Raw genomic sequence first — 13,193 nt, 5'->3', positions numbered from 1 at the left:
CTTGACCCCTTTGCTCATCACTCCTCCCTCTCTGCAACTGGATTCCAGGAGTTCAGCTCAGTGTTTAGCTTTGGGTGTCTGCTTCTGCATTAGCAGCTTTGTAACCCATTTTCATATATCTAGCCATTTTTCTGTTCCCTTTGACTTGCACACGCGTGCAAGTGTGCACGCGCGCGTACACACATACACACACACACACACACACACACACGTGTGTGTGTGTGTGTGTGTGTGTGTGTGTGTGTGTGAAATTAAAAAGCTCCAAATAAATCTGAAGTGCTTGATCAATGACTGTCATCTTTGTACCAACTCAACACACACCATCCCCACATTAAGTCCTCCACTGGCCAACTGTGATGGGTACTATTGATTGTCAATGTAACAGTATCTAGAGTCATCAAGGAAACAGCCACTGGGCATGTCTCTAAGAAATCATCTTGGTTAATTACAGTGGGAAGCCCCATCCTAAATATAGACACCACCATTTCCCTGGGCTGGATCCCCAACTGCACACAAAAGGGAAAGCCTAGAACCAGCATTCACCTTTCTCTGCCTCCTACAGATATAACATGACCAGCAGCCCTAAGCTCCAGCCACCATGACTCCAACTACAGCCAAGTGAAGCCTTCTTTGCTTTATCTGCTTTTCCAGGTATCACAGTAAGAGGAAAATGACTAACACATCATCTTTCCACTCATCTCCAAGTCACTGTCTTGTACCCCGTCATTCTCTTCCCAAACGTCAGCACCCCCATCTTTCTCCCAGGACACGGCCTAGCTCAGTATAAACTCTTCAGCCACCTCATTCTCAATTCCTATTCTTGTCAAACAAAAACATCCCACATACATACTGTATAACTCAGTTCTCGATAACACCCTCCCCCAAATGAGAACACAATAATAACCCTCCCTTGAAAGCAAAAACACACAGAACAACAGATGAGTCCACATCAGTACTCAGCTCTTGCAGCCATAACTTCTTTGCTCTACAAAGTGACAGTTCAGGAAATGTCAGCCTCACTGAGTGGACAAACACTTTGTTTTATTAGTTTACATGTTTTCTGTAGTTACACCACGGCATTCCTGCATGCCAGGTAGAACATTCCATCACACCCAATGTGAGCATCCATGCAGAGAATGAACATGAACAGAATCACTTTACACTGTGAAGATAGCATTCCTCTGATGTCAAGTTTCCAGTAACTGTAACATTAAGATTACTACACCAGACGTAAGAAAACTATGTAGAAATCATAGGCTCCTCCAGGCAAAGGAGATTCATGTGTGCCAAAATCAACCTAAAGAAAAAAAAATCAAACCAAGAGCTCAACCCTAGGGCTTTCAAGTATTCAGAAGAGCCTTCCACAGGAGTAATTGAAAACATATCCTGTGCACACAGCCCTCACTCAAATCCCTAAATTCACTCAGCCCAGGGCAAAATCTGAAGAAAGGATAAGACAAACAGACAAAGAGGAAAAAAAACCAACAGTGATTCAGAAAACCCTCCAAGTAGAGTCCTTATAGAAGGCCAGAAGGTGGGCTCAGCAGGTTAAGCCCTTGCCTAGAAATCTGAGTTCAAGCCAGGCTGTGGTGGCACACGCCTTCAATCCCAGCACTCTGGAGGAGGCAGAGGCAGGCGGATCTCTGTGAGTTCGAGACCAGCCTGGTCTACAAGAGCTAGTTCCAGGATAGGCTCCAAAGCCACAGGGAAACCCTGCCTCAAAAAAAAAAAAAAGAAGAAAAGAAAAGAAAAGAAATCTGAGTTCAATTCCAGCAACCCATATGGAAGAGGAGAACTGGGACCAGGAGATTCTTCTCCCAAATTCTTCATGTGTACCATGTTGTATATACACACACATCTACAAACACACATCCATACACATCACACTAACACACGTACCATACATATCACACATACCATGCACATACACTATATACACATCATACACATACCATGCAAAAACACAATACACACAAACATACACATACCATGCACACATACCATTGACATACATCATGCACAGTGAATAAGCACACATTACATATACCATACACACATACATACCAAACATAGACACATACATCATGCACACACCATATGCACATACACATATTCACATACCATAGACACACACATCATGTACATAACACACATCATATGCACACACACACACACACACACACATTCATACATACACACAAACACATACATAACGCACACTCACAGATACACACACACATCATCCACGGGCATACATCATACACACACCATGCACACACAAATACAGACCACACACATGAAGACACAAATCAAATCACAGAGACAGACAGACAGACAGACAGACAGACACACACACACACACACACACACCACACACACACACACACACAGAGAGATAAAAAATAAAACAACCAAATCCTTACATAACGAATACCATGCCACTATTACATGGCAGGAACAAAAAAACCAGCACTTGGTCTTATCAAGCCAACATGGGCAAGTACCTGGCTGAGCACCTGCACATCTCAGATTTCATAGGTGACAGTGGCTGCTTAAAAATTCACCTCAGTTAATTCTTATGACAACCCTATAAAGTCAGTACTGTCACCTCATTCTACAGCTTACAAAATGAAAACTGAGGAGCCATGTCTTCCAAGACTACTTCTACAGTGTTCTCTATTTTGTCACTGATTTCACAACCACCTGGAAGGCAAAATGAAAGAAGAATTATTGGGCCTTTGGATGTGGCTCAGTCATAAAGGACTTACCTAACCTGCATGAGTCCCAGAACTGCAAAACTGAAGGAGTGGGGAAATGGTGCAGTGTGCCAAGTGCTTGCTGGCTAAGGAAGAGGACCTGAATTGGATCTCTAGGACACACATGAAAAAAACAAGTCATGGTGTCGTAGGTCTGTAACCCCACAGCCAGGAAGACAGCCATGGGGAGCTCACCAGCCAGCAATCCTAGATTGCTCACTGGGTTAAAGGCACTTACCATGCAAGCCTGATAAACTGAGTTCAATTCCCAGATCCTACAACAAATAGAAGAAAACTGACTCCAAAGTTGTCCTGTGACCATTACATGTCATAACGCACGTGCGCGCACGCATGCTCGCGTACACACACACACACACACACACACACACACACACACACACACACGGAGAAACAGTCAAAGAAAGCTTGCTGATGAAATGAGAAAATTAACAAACTATATCCACACCCAGGTACAGCAACCCTCATGTCAAATAAGCTTTAATACACCCGGGGCCCACAGCTGTCTCAAAATCCCAGAGCCTCTGTGCAAACACTTCTTGTTCTAATTCTTCTTCATCTTTTTTTTTTCCTCCTGTGGAAAAAGACCAATTCAGCTTAACTCTCCTCTGGAGCAGCAGACTCCTAATTGAAAGTGCCAGTGCCATCACAAGTGTCCTAGCAACTTCACCCCAGTTCACATTTCCTTTGAAGGAAATATGGCTCAAAGAACTGTCCAAGTCCTAAGGCCATGAAAGAACAATAAAATGCAAACCTTACATATTGGCAGTCTTCAGGAAAAAAAGCACAACTGGTATTTTAACTACTTACATGACGCTTACACGATTCATGCACAGAAAATAGGTCTCACATGAAAAGTTTAAGGGAAAACATCTGCCTCACCTAAGGCAGATTTGGAAATCATTTTCTCTTCTGTCATCTGTGATATGAACATAATCCTTGCACTTATCCTATAGGACTGTATCTAGTAGAAGGGGCAGAAAGATGGCTCCCGGGATCCTCTTCCAGGGGACCTGTGTTCAATTCCCAGGAGCACCCACATAGTGGCTCACAACCATCTGCAACTCCAGTTCCAGGGAGATCTGATGCCCTCTTCTGAACTCCATGGGCACTTATGTACATGGTGCACAGACATACATGCAGGCATCCCATACATGCAAAATAAAAATTTTAAAAACCTAAATAAAGAGAGAAGAAATGATAGCTTGGATAAACAGACTACTGAACAACTGTCTAAAGAGTGTGTGCCCTTTGGCCCTTACTAACTGATGTCATCAGAAAGAGCTCTCAGGCTGGGTCCTGACTCAGCTGACACAGTGCCTGTCCAGCATGTAGAGAACTCTGGCTTCAACTCCGATCCCAGCATTCACTGCATAGGGTATGATGCAGTACACCTATTATCTCAACACTCAGTCAGAGGTGAAGGCAAAAGTATCAGAAATTCAAGGTCATCCCCCATTACAAGGAGTTTATGGCTAACCTGGGATACATGAGACCCCATCTTAAAAGAGAAAGAGACAGGAAAGGAGGAGCTTGCCAAAAGCAAAACAAACAACAACAAAAGGAACAATCCTCCACTTAAAATCTTTCAAAGGCTGCCCTCTGTCCAGGAACTAAATGTACAGTCTTCAGGAGACAACCTCTCTCTGCATGGGGCCCTCCAGCCTTAAGTCCCACTACCCTTTCTGGCATTAAGCCAGAGCAGAGGTGATGCATGCTCCGCCTTCTATCCTGAGTTAACTAACCTTGATTGTTCACTGAAACCTCCCAGATGGTTCCTTGAAACAGGAAGGGTTTAGAGGAAGCTCTCTAAGTACAGGGCCTACTACACTTACCATAATAAAAGGTTATCAATGATGTCCATACTAAATGTAAGGCTCTTTGGGATAAGAGCAGTCCACTCAGTGTCTACCTCAGCGCTGACATAAAGAGACTGTATAATTCTAAATTAATAAATATCAACTATGTTTAAATAGAAAAAAATACATATATATATATGGCTATATGACATGTTGCTTTTTTTCCCCCAAAGTTACAAGAGAAGCTGGGACAATCCATAGTCACTGAAGTGCAGTGCAAGCATGAGGACCTGACTTTGAACCACAACCCACATAAAAAGCAGAGCATGGCAGCACACTCGAAATCTCAGCTCTGGAGAGAGAAACAAGTAGATCCTTAGGGCTCACTAGCCAACAGGCTAGCCTAATTGGAGAGCCCCAGGTCCCAGAGAGACCTGAGCTGCAAAACAAGGTGGTGGCTCCAGGGTAAGGACATCTTGAGGTGATCTCTGGTCTCTACATGCATGCACACATATATGGGTGCACACCCTCATTCATAAATGAAATATTTAAAAACTGTAAGAAAATGTAATGAAATATAAAAATTGGTGACCTAGCTACTTGTATTAAAAATGTTTATTCCGTTTCTATTATTAGCTTGTTATATATGATTTTAGGTAAATGTTTAAAAAATAATGAATGAATGAGTGTGTGAATGAAACCTAACAGTTGAGCCTATCTTCTCTAGCCCAGGGCACAGTGGGCACAAAGAAAGCAGTGATTGAGTTGAATTCTGCTGTACTCTGTTGAACTGTAATTAAGATCTCAAACCCACGCATTACAAAGTTAGTCAGTAAACAAAAAGAGATGTTACCTGTCAAGTAAGAAACCATATTTTCTAGACCTTTGCTGAACTTTAGGAAACAGGTCTCTTTGGTGAGGAAGCAGCAAAGGTGGGCAAGCTCTTAACCTCCTAGGGAAGATAGGACTATTTCTGTAGCCAAGAAACACTAGGAGTTAAAAGTAAATATGGCTTTGTTCCTGGTCTATGCCATTTTACACCCAGGTGGAATTTCACAGGAGGACTCTGCCTCTACCTACACTAGGATTGAGGCGACCTACTCTGACCCCACCCATGGCAATTTCACACATTGCCAAGACCCAAGCCTGGGGCAGAGCCCCAGTTTGTGCTGTCTCCAGTGAGACTGCAGAACACAGTCTCCTGAAGAGGGGAAGTATGCACACTGTTACCTCAAGGGCAATGTGGCAAAAGCTACAAAGAGCTTATTAAAAAGTGCAACCTTTCTGCCCCTTTCTGGGATTTCAGCTAAGGCTGCAGAGTGATTTGACTCTTAACAGTGTTTCAAGGGGCTAGAGAGGTGGATCAAGAGCATTTGTTGTTGCCCTTTCAGGGTGCTAGTTCAAATCCCTGCACCCACATCAGTCAAGCAGCTCACAAGTGCTTTAACTCCAGCTTCAGGGAGTCTTCTGGCTCTACTGACACCAGCAGACACAGAGACGCATACACATGAATAATAAAAAAATTAAAAAGCACTCCTTACTATTATAATAAAAGCACGGAAACAACAGTGGTAATTGTCATGAATGCATTGGGTGAGATCTTATACAGTCATAAATGCTACATAAATGCAATGACTGAAACGGCAATATGGGCACTACGAACCCACTATTGTTAATGGCAACAATGATATTCCTAAGAAATAGCTGGAAATCTAGCAGGGTGGTGGTGGTGGAGCACACCTTTAATCTCAGCACTCAGGAGGCAGAGGCAGGGGCAGACAGATCTGAGTTCGAGGCCAACCTCGTCTATAGAACGAGTTCCAGGACAGCCAGAGCTACACAGAGAAACCCTGTCTCCCAAACAAAACCAAAAACAAACTAAAAAGCTAGATCTCTTAATACAAAAAAAAAAAGTTAAGTTTAACGGTGGTGTTGTTCCTTTTTTACTTTCCTGAATTTTCCAATTTTCCCTTCAATGAACATATCAAATATTTGTGTACTTATAAGTGACTCCAGAAATAAACTGTAAAGTCCTTAGGGCCCCAGGGTCTTTGGTATCTGTACCTCAAAGCAGTTTTTTTTGCCGATTTGGTCACATTACGGACCCTTGGAACACGCAAAGAAACAACAGACTTCACTCCCAAGCCGCCTAAGCACTGGTTTCATCCGGTTCAACGGATGGGCAGAGGAAGAAACTCCAAGACAAACCCCTTAGTCCCCCCTCAAAATCCAAGCCCATCCCCCTTCAATTTGCTCTCAACTGCAGGGCATCCCTCACTTACCTCCCTCGAGGGCGCAGCCCCGCGCCTGACCTCCTCGTAGGCGCCCACATGCTCCCAGGTGGCCAGGAAGGCGTGGGTGGGGGTGAAGCCGGACAGCGGGAAGGCTTTGCGCACGTAGCGAGCCGCCAGATCCAGCACAGGCAGGGAGGTGTCCTCGCGGTATAGGATCCGGCCCCTGCCGTGACTAGTGTCAATGTCAGCCAGGAAGGGGGCGATGGCTGGGAAGTCAGTAGGAAAATCATCATCCACATATTGAGTCTCCCTAGGGAAATCCTGGGTGGAGATGATGCCGTTGGTGCCCACCTGCAAGAAGGACCCCGAGGAGGGTGAGATGGTTCAGCGGGTAAGGGCACTTTGCCTGACGACTGGAGCCCCAGGATCAGGATCCACATAGTGGAAGGAAAAAAAAAAACTGGTTGTTCTCTAACCTTCACACACACGAGGTGGCACGTGCCCCCCCATAAACATATTTAAAAAAAATAGTGGCGGTCGCCCAAGCCCAAAGGGCAGCCACCACGCTCCAGTCGTACACGCCTACTGTCCCTCGGAGAGAACGGAGCTCTGCTCGAACCAATAAGTCGCCCTCTCCTCGCTGATTAGGAGACACTTTCTGGGACAACCAGCTCAACTTCAGTGATGGTCCTTTTCCTACCCCACCGCTCCAGCGTAGTGCGACCCGCAAGTGCGGCCGCCCTGGAACCCGCCCATCTGCACAAACTCGTCCACTACTACACGCCCTGGGCGCCCCGTTCTGGACAAGACAGCTCTGTCTACGTGCACAGCCTCCCACCGCCCTAAACGCAAACGCCCCTAGCAGCCTCAACATGGCCCATCTTCCTTCCTGCTTAGGATGCCATGCAAAGTAGAAGGTTCGGTCTTAGCACCCCCTTGAGAGATGATCCTCATTCCTGCACAGCAGGGTTCACGAAGCTGCAGCACTGTGGCAGAGCCTGGTCCCCAGAGGGACGACAGCTGGGCAAAGAGGCTAGTTGTTCCACTCCCAGGACACCCTGGGAAGCTACGAGACCCTCACCCAGCGGCGCACCTCCGGGTCCTAAACTTACGTAGAGGTCGCTGAACTGGGCATCGTAGAAGCGTAAGGGTACTGCCAGCTTCACGGCTGCTGAGCTTTCGTCGTCGCCCTCCGGCAGCAACTGGTCTCCCCACGACTCTCCGTAAGGGAAGAGCTCATCAGGACGCAGAGCCCCTACTCGCGGCAACAGCAACAGCAACAGCAACAGCAGCAGCAGCAGCAGCAGCGACAGCGGCGCTAGCCGCCCTGCTGCTGGGTCCCTCGAAATGCTAGCCTCTCCCTGGCTTAACCCTTGAGTCAGCGCGTCTCTGCGGGCCGCACTGCCTGCTGATCTCCAACCAGGACCTCTAGTCCGCACTGCGAGCCCGCCCAGCGCGCCGATTGGCTACGGCTCTTGTACATTGACCAATCAGCAACTCTAAGAAAGTTCGCCACCGGCCACTACATCTGGTTCTCATTAAGCTTTCTAAGACTGTGGTAGTGGGGCTGGGAAGGTGAGGCTGCTGGCCGGTTGCTCCTAGACTAACCCCCCCCCTCCTTTATGGGCTACCACGCTGCAGGAGGTGACCTCACACCCTGCCCCCCCCCAGCGTATATGCATCTGCAGGCTGAAGCGCCTGTGCGCGCTGGGTTCGCAGAGCGAGAGAGCGTGACGAGTTTATACACAGGGGTTCGTGCCCTGCCCTAGGGTCCAGGTTACCCCTCTCACTTGAGACCCGACCCCTGGATAAAGATTCAAAGGAGCTTTGTCACCATCCCGGGACTGCTCCGCCCCACCCAAACTTCCTGCTGAGAAGCGTGGCTTGTGAAAGGCTGACTCCCAAGTTCCATCCGTGCGCTGGCTTGTGCTGGGATGACTCCGCCACTCTTTGAAATGTCCTCCCTCGTTGTTTGCCTTCCCAGGGGAAAACCGCCCCAGGGCAGACGGTGAATCTCATGAATCTCCTCGAATTGGATCCTGGAGTGAAGCAACCGGGCGCCAGGGCGGGTCCATCAAGTGCTGCCCCCCCAACCCCCCAAGCCTGAGAGTATAGGAATTGTCCTAGCAGGAGGCCTCAGAGTAGGTAACCTGAGCTGCCCTGCAGGACTAGAAACCTCACAACCCAGAAAGCAGCTGCCCTGGTGTGGGGAAACCCCTCCACAGTAAACATCTTTTCGCAGCCTCAGGAGCCAGATGAGATTTTATTATCATTTTATTATCAGGAGCTTGAATTTTCTCACAAAGTCTGTTTCCTTTCTCGGCCCTGTCCACCCCCCTTAGAAGCAAAGGTAATTTAAAAGAGAAAAGGGTCCGGGTTTAGAAATACTTTAAGGGACTCTTTAAAAACAGCTCTTTAAATGGTATGGGATTGGTAGGGTGTTAGTGGGGGGCAGGGGAGGCGGGAAGGGAGAGGGAACTGGGATTGACATGTAAAACAATCTTGTTACTAATTTAAATTAAAAACGGAGGAAAAAAACAGCTTTTTGTTTGTTTATCCCTGCAATGTAATTCTTTAAAACCCAAGGGGTCAAATACTAAAATCCTTTAAGACAGCAGCCTGTAAAACTCAGAATCAACACAACAACAACAACAACAAAAAGTTCCCAAAGCAGTTTGCTTCCCCAAGCTGGAGAGAGGTATGTTTGCTCTTATAAAAAACAAAACTTATGCTTGCACAAGTTTTTCTCATTTTTTTTTTCTGGGATCAAGTATTTACATGTTTCTGAGGACAAAATGAAGTCTCAAAGACCTGAGGTGATTGGACTTGTCCAAGGTCACCTTCAGTTACTCTCCCCTCCCCCCATAGATGCCTCCACTGGCCCGGTGATCTCTCAATTCAGCATAATAACAGCTAACACTAATTGGTGGTCTGTCCTACAAATTAGTGGTGTGGCAAACTCCAAGAAGGAATCCTCACATGCTGACTTTGTAGTATTCACTCCTTTGTATAAGCCCCCACCCCCACCCAACAGTGGGCTAACCTGTGCATTTTAACCAACAGAACACAGCCAAAGTGATGAGAATCCACTTCAGCGACCCTTCTGTCTGGCCAGCCAACACTGATGTCTCCATTGATTGTGAGGAAGCCAGATATTGTATTCAGGAAGCAATATATAGGCAAAGAACTGGCAGCCTCTGGCCACCAGCCAGCAAAAAAACAAATTCTGCCACCAGCCACAGCCCTGGCTGACTTTGGGTGCAGCCTTGTGAGAGACCCTGAAGCAGAGGTCTCAGTTAAGCTGACCCAGATTCCTGATCCACAAGAACCCTGAGACTTAACTAAAATATGTTGTCTTAAACCATTACATTTAAGAAGCGTTGCTGCACAGCAATGGGTAACAGAATCGAATGGACACCATGCTAAGGAAACTAAGCTTGGAGAGTTGGTTTAAACAGTGATTATTGTCTCATGACCGGTGTGTATCAGAGCTTAGATTTGAACCCAGTTTTGTCTAATCTCTAAACTTCTGGCCTCAACCTCCAGTCAGATGGATGCAATGGCATTTTTACTTTGCAAAGTAGCTTAGGTTACTTCTCTTGCTTCATCTCTGGCTATTGCCACCACCTCTCAAGTATCACCTATATTTCCTGGTGCAGAATAAGAAGAGTTCCTGGAAAACACAGCCTGATTAGAAAGAAACCCTGTCTTGCTTAGCACCTGCCCTGGGCTTACCATGATGGTATCTCCACCCACACATCCCTCTTATGAATCCCTTAGCCATCATCAGTGTGTTTTGGGAACAGGAATTTTGTCAGAGCTTGTCACGGATGCCTAGAAATTCAAGAAGTATTTGTTGGGGCTGGAGAGATGGCTCAAGGATTAAGACTTCTTCCAGAGGTTCTGAGTTCAATTCCCAGCAACCACATGGTGGCTCACAACCATCTGTAATGTGATCTGGTGCCCTCTTCTGGCACGAACTGTATACATGATGAAGAAAGAAAGAAAGAAAGAAAGAAAGAAAAAGAAGTGTTTGTTGAGTGAGTGAAGTCAAGCAAGGCATCCTGGGAGTAGGACCTGGGTCTGCTGACTCAGAACTTTCTTTCCTCTCTGTCACCTTTTCTACTGCCTAGTTTGTAATCCTCTTTACCAGGCTGCCTAGCAACCCACCTGCCACTGCGCCCCAGTTCTCTGCATTCTTTCATTCATTCATTCATTCAATATTCCTGCAAGCTTACCATGACAGGTAAGATGACCTGGCCCTTGACCCTACAAGTTCATGATCATGTTCAGAAAACAAAGCATAAATACAAAGCTGTAACATTCCATGCATTCACCAGCAAAATGGGCAAACCTGGCCTTTGAAACTAAAGATATAACTTTGAGTCCAATGCAATCTGAATACCAAGAAGTGGGTCCAGGAGAGAAATGGCTGGAATGAACAGCCCTGTTTTCCTGAATTCTTAAAATATGAGGCTTTGGACAGCTGTACTTAAACAGACATTCCTTAGACCTTCTACTTTATTTTTAAACAAGTCTGGCACCAAAAGAGAGGCTTCTCTTTTAAAAAATGTCACTTTGTGTCTTGGGGAAAAGAAAAACTGTCATAGCTGTAGTCAGAGTGAAGAGGGAAGAAATGCTTCTCTTGTGCCCACAGCTCCCTTTGCAAGGGTAGAATTTCCATGACCTGTCCAGCTGGCTGAAGAGGCAGAGGCCCCTTCAAGCTGAAGTTATAAAGGACTCCTGTCGAAGTGCTTAGCCCTCCTGTGTTGGGTTCTTACAGTAGACTGACTACTGTTTGAGAATGGAGAGTATTTTATCCACTTCAAATTAGATATGGTACCAAACACCATGCCTTCCCAATATATCTCTAGCTACTTTCCGCAGTTCTGTTTTGTGTGTGTGTGTGTGTGTGTGTGTGTGCTTTGTTTTGTTTGTTTGTTTGTTTTGGGTTACATTTCTGTTATGAATACCAAGACTTCGAGAATGATGATACTTCCTGTTACTTTGATCAGGAAAATGAAAGCACATTTGCTCCTCAGTGTGCAGATAGATGCAAGTACTCAAGAGCACGTTCCATGCATAATCAGATGAGCATGCTCTATGCGTAGTCAGGAGACCAGAGACATGCAGACACATACACCTACATGTAATTAAAAATAACAGTAAGAGTAAATCTTTAAAATATTCACAATAACAAAATAGAACAATTATAACAATATGTTTTAGTAAGATTTATAAAAAACCTATGCATTATTTATTTCTAGAAATTTTCAGAAAGTTTTGGGGCTGCAGTTGGTTGAACAGATAAGGGGAAAGGCCTGCATGCCTTTCCTCTTTTGTTTAAGAGTTCAACCCTTCCCTTTCTGTTGGCCTTTCTCCTAACCTCTAAATACACCCCAGCCAAGTCATTAATTTTTTTCCTCTACTTCCTATTGCCCAATTTTATTTCTCTCAACTTCTAGAGCCTCCACTGAGAAGGAATTTAAACTTGCCTGCTGCCCTCCTTTACACTACAGGGTAAAGGATTGCCCCATCTCCACCAATAGACTGCTCAGATCAGGACCAACTATGAAATGATATGACCAGATCCTCCAGGCATTTTCCAGTCATTTACCTTATAGGACATCTTTGTTATTTCTGGCCCATTTGAAACCTCTTTCTAGAAATTTCTTTGCTCCCTTGTCTTCTCTGGCCATCTTCTTATAGAGTCTCCCTTAAGGTTTTCATCTTCTGCCTCCACTGTCTAAAAATATGTCATTATGGTGTCTACTGATCTTCCCTCTCCAAGACACCCTTGAGTGTCCAGACTCTTCAAATGGCCTCTCCTCCCAGCTATAGCCTCAGACCAAGCCCCGAGAGTTCCTTTGGTTTTGAACTTACATCTAACCATTTGCTGAGCTACCCCTGAGATGGATGGCTCATGACCTTCACATCAAGAAGAACTGGATCAGAATTTCTAAGTTGCAAGTTTCCTGCAAAGGCGATAGCCATCCCTTTTTTTGTTACCATTATGCGGCTGCAGGTCCTCATCGTCTCTCACTTGCAAACTTTGGTGGAAGAAATGACAGCTTGACTTGCTCATTGCTTATTTCCAACTCCCCACATTCACGCCTTTCATGCAAGGAGAATTATTGCTTGCTTAGCTTCTCTTACAGACAGAGAAGGCCATCTGGGATCGTATCTACCTAACTGCCAAAAATCTGCTGAGAGTCTTTTGCTCTCTGGAAGGGCCTTTATAATTGATGATGAAGGAACTGTTGGCTCTTTCCCTATTCTTGTAGCCTCAAACACAAGTGTAACGTGTTGAACTCAACCAAGCATCTTCCAACGGGGAAATGGGCACTATGAGAATAAAGCATGACAAAGCCAAAATGCAGAAAGCA

General features: G+C 45.6%; 1 protein-coding gene across 1 annotated transcript; it reads right to left on the bottom strand.

Moving 5' to 3' along the window:
* Nucleotides 1-5,696: 5,696 nt before the first annotated feature.
* Nid2 (nidogen 2) lies at nucleotides 5,697-8,273 on the bottom strand (the record flags this gene model as incomplete). Its single annotated transcript, XM_027434114.2, has 3 exons — nucleotides 5,697-5,774; nucleotides 6,856-7,158; nucleotides 7,920-8,273. Coding segments are annotated over 3 exons (735 nt in total), but the record flags the coding sequence as incomplete, so codon positions are not given.
* Between the last annotated feature and the right edge of the window lie 4,920 nt (nucleotides 8,274-13,193).

Source organism: Cricetulus griseus, unplaced genomic scaffold (genome assembly GCF_003668045.3).
Source record: "Cricetulus griseus strain 17A/GY unplaced genomic scaffold, alternate assembly CriGri-PICRH-1.0 unplaced_scaffold_72, whole genome shotgun sequence".
Classification (NCBI taxonomy): Eukaryota; Metazoa; Chordata; class Mammalia; order Rodentia; family Cricetidae; genus Cricetulus; species Cricetulus griseus.
The sequence above is the reverse complement of the archived record's forward strand: the minus strand, read 5'-3'. Positions and strand labels throughout refer to the sequence as shown.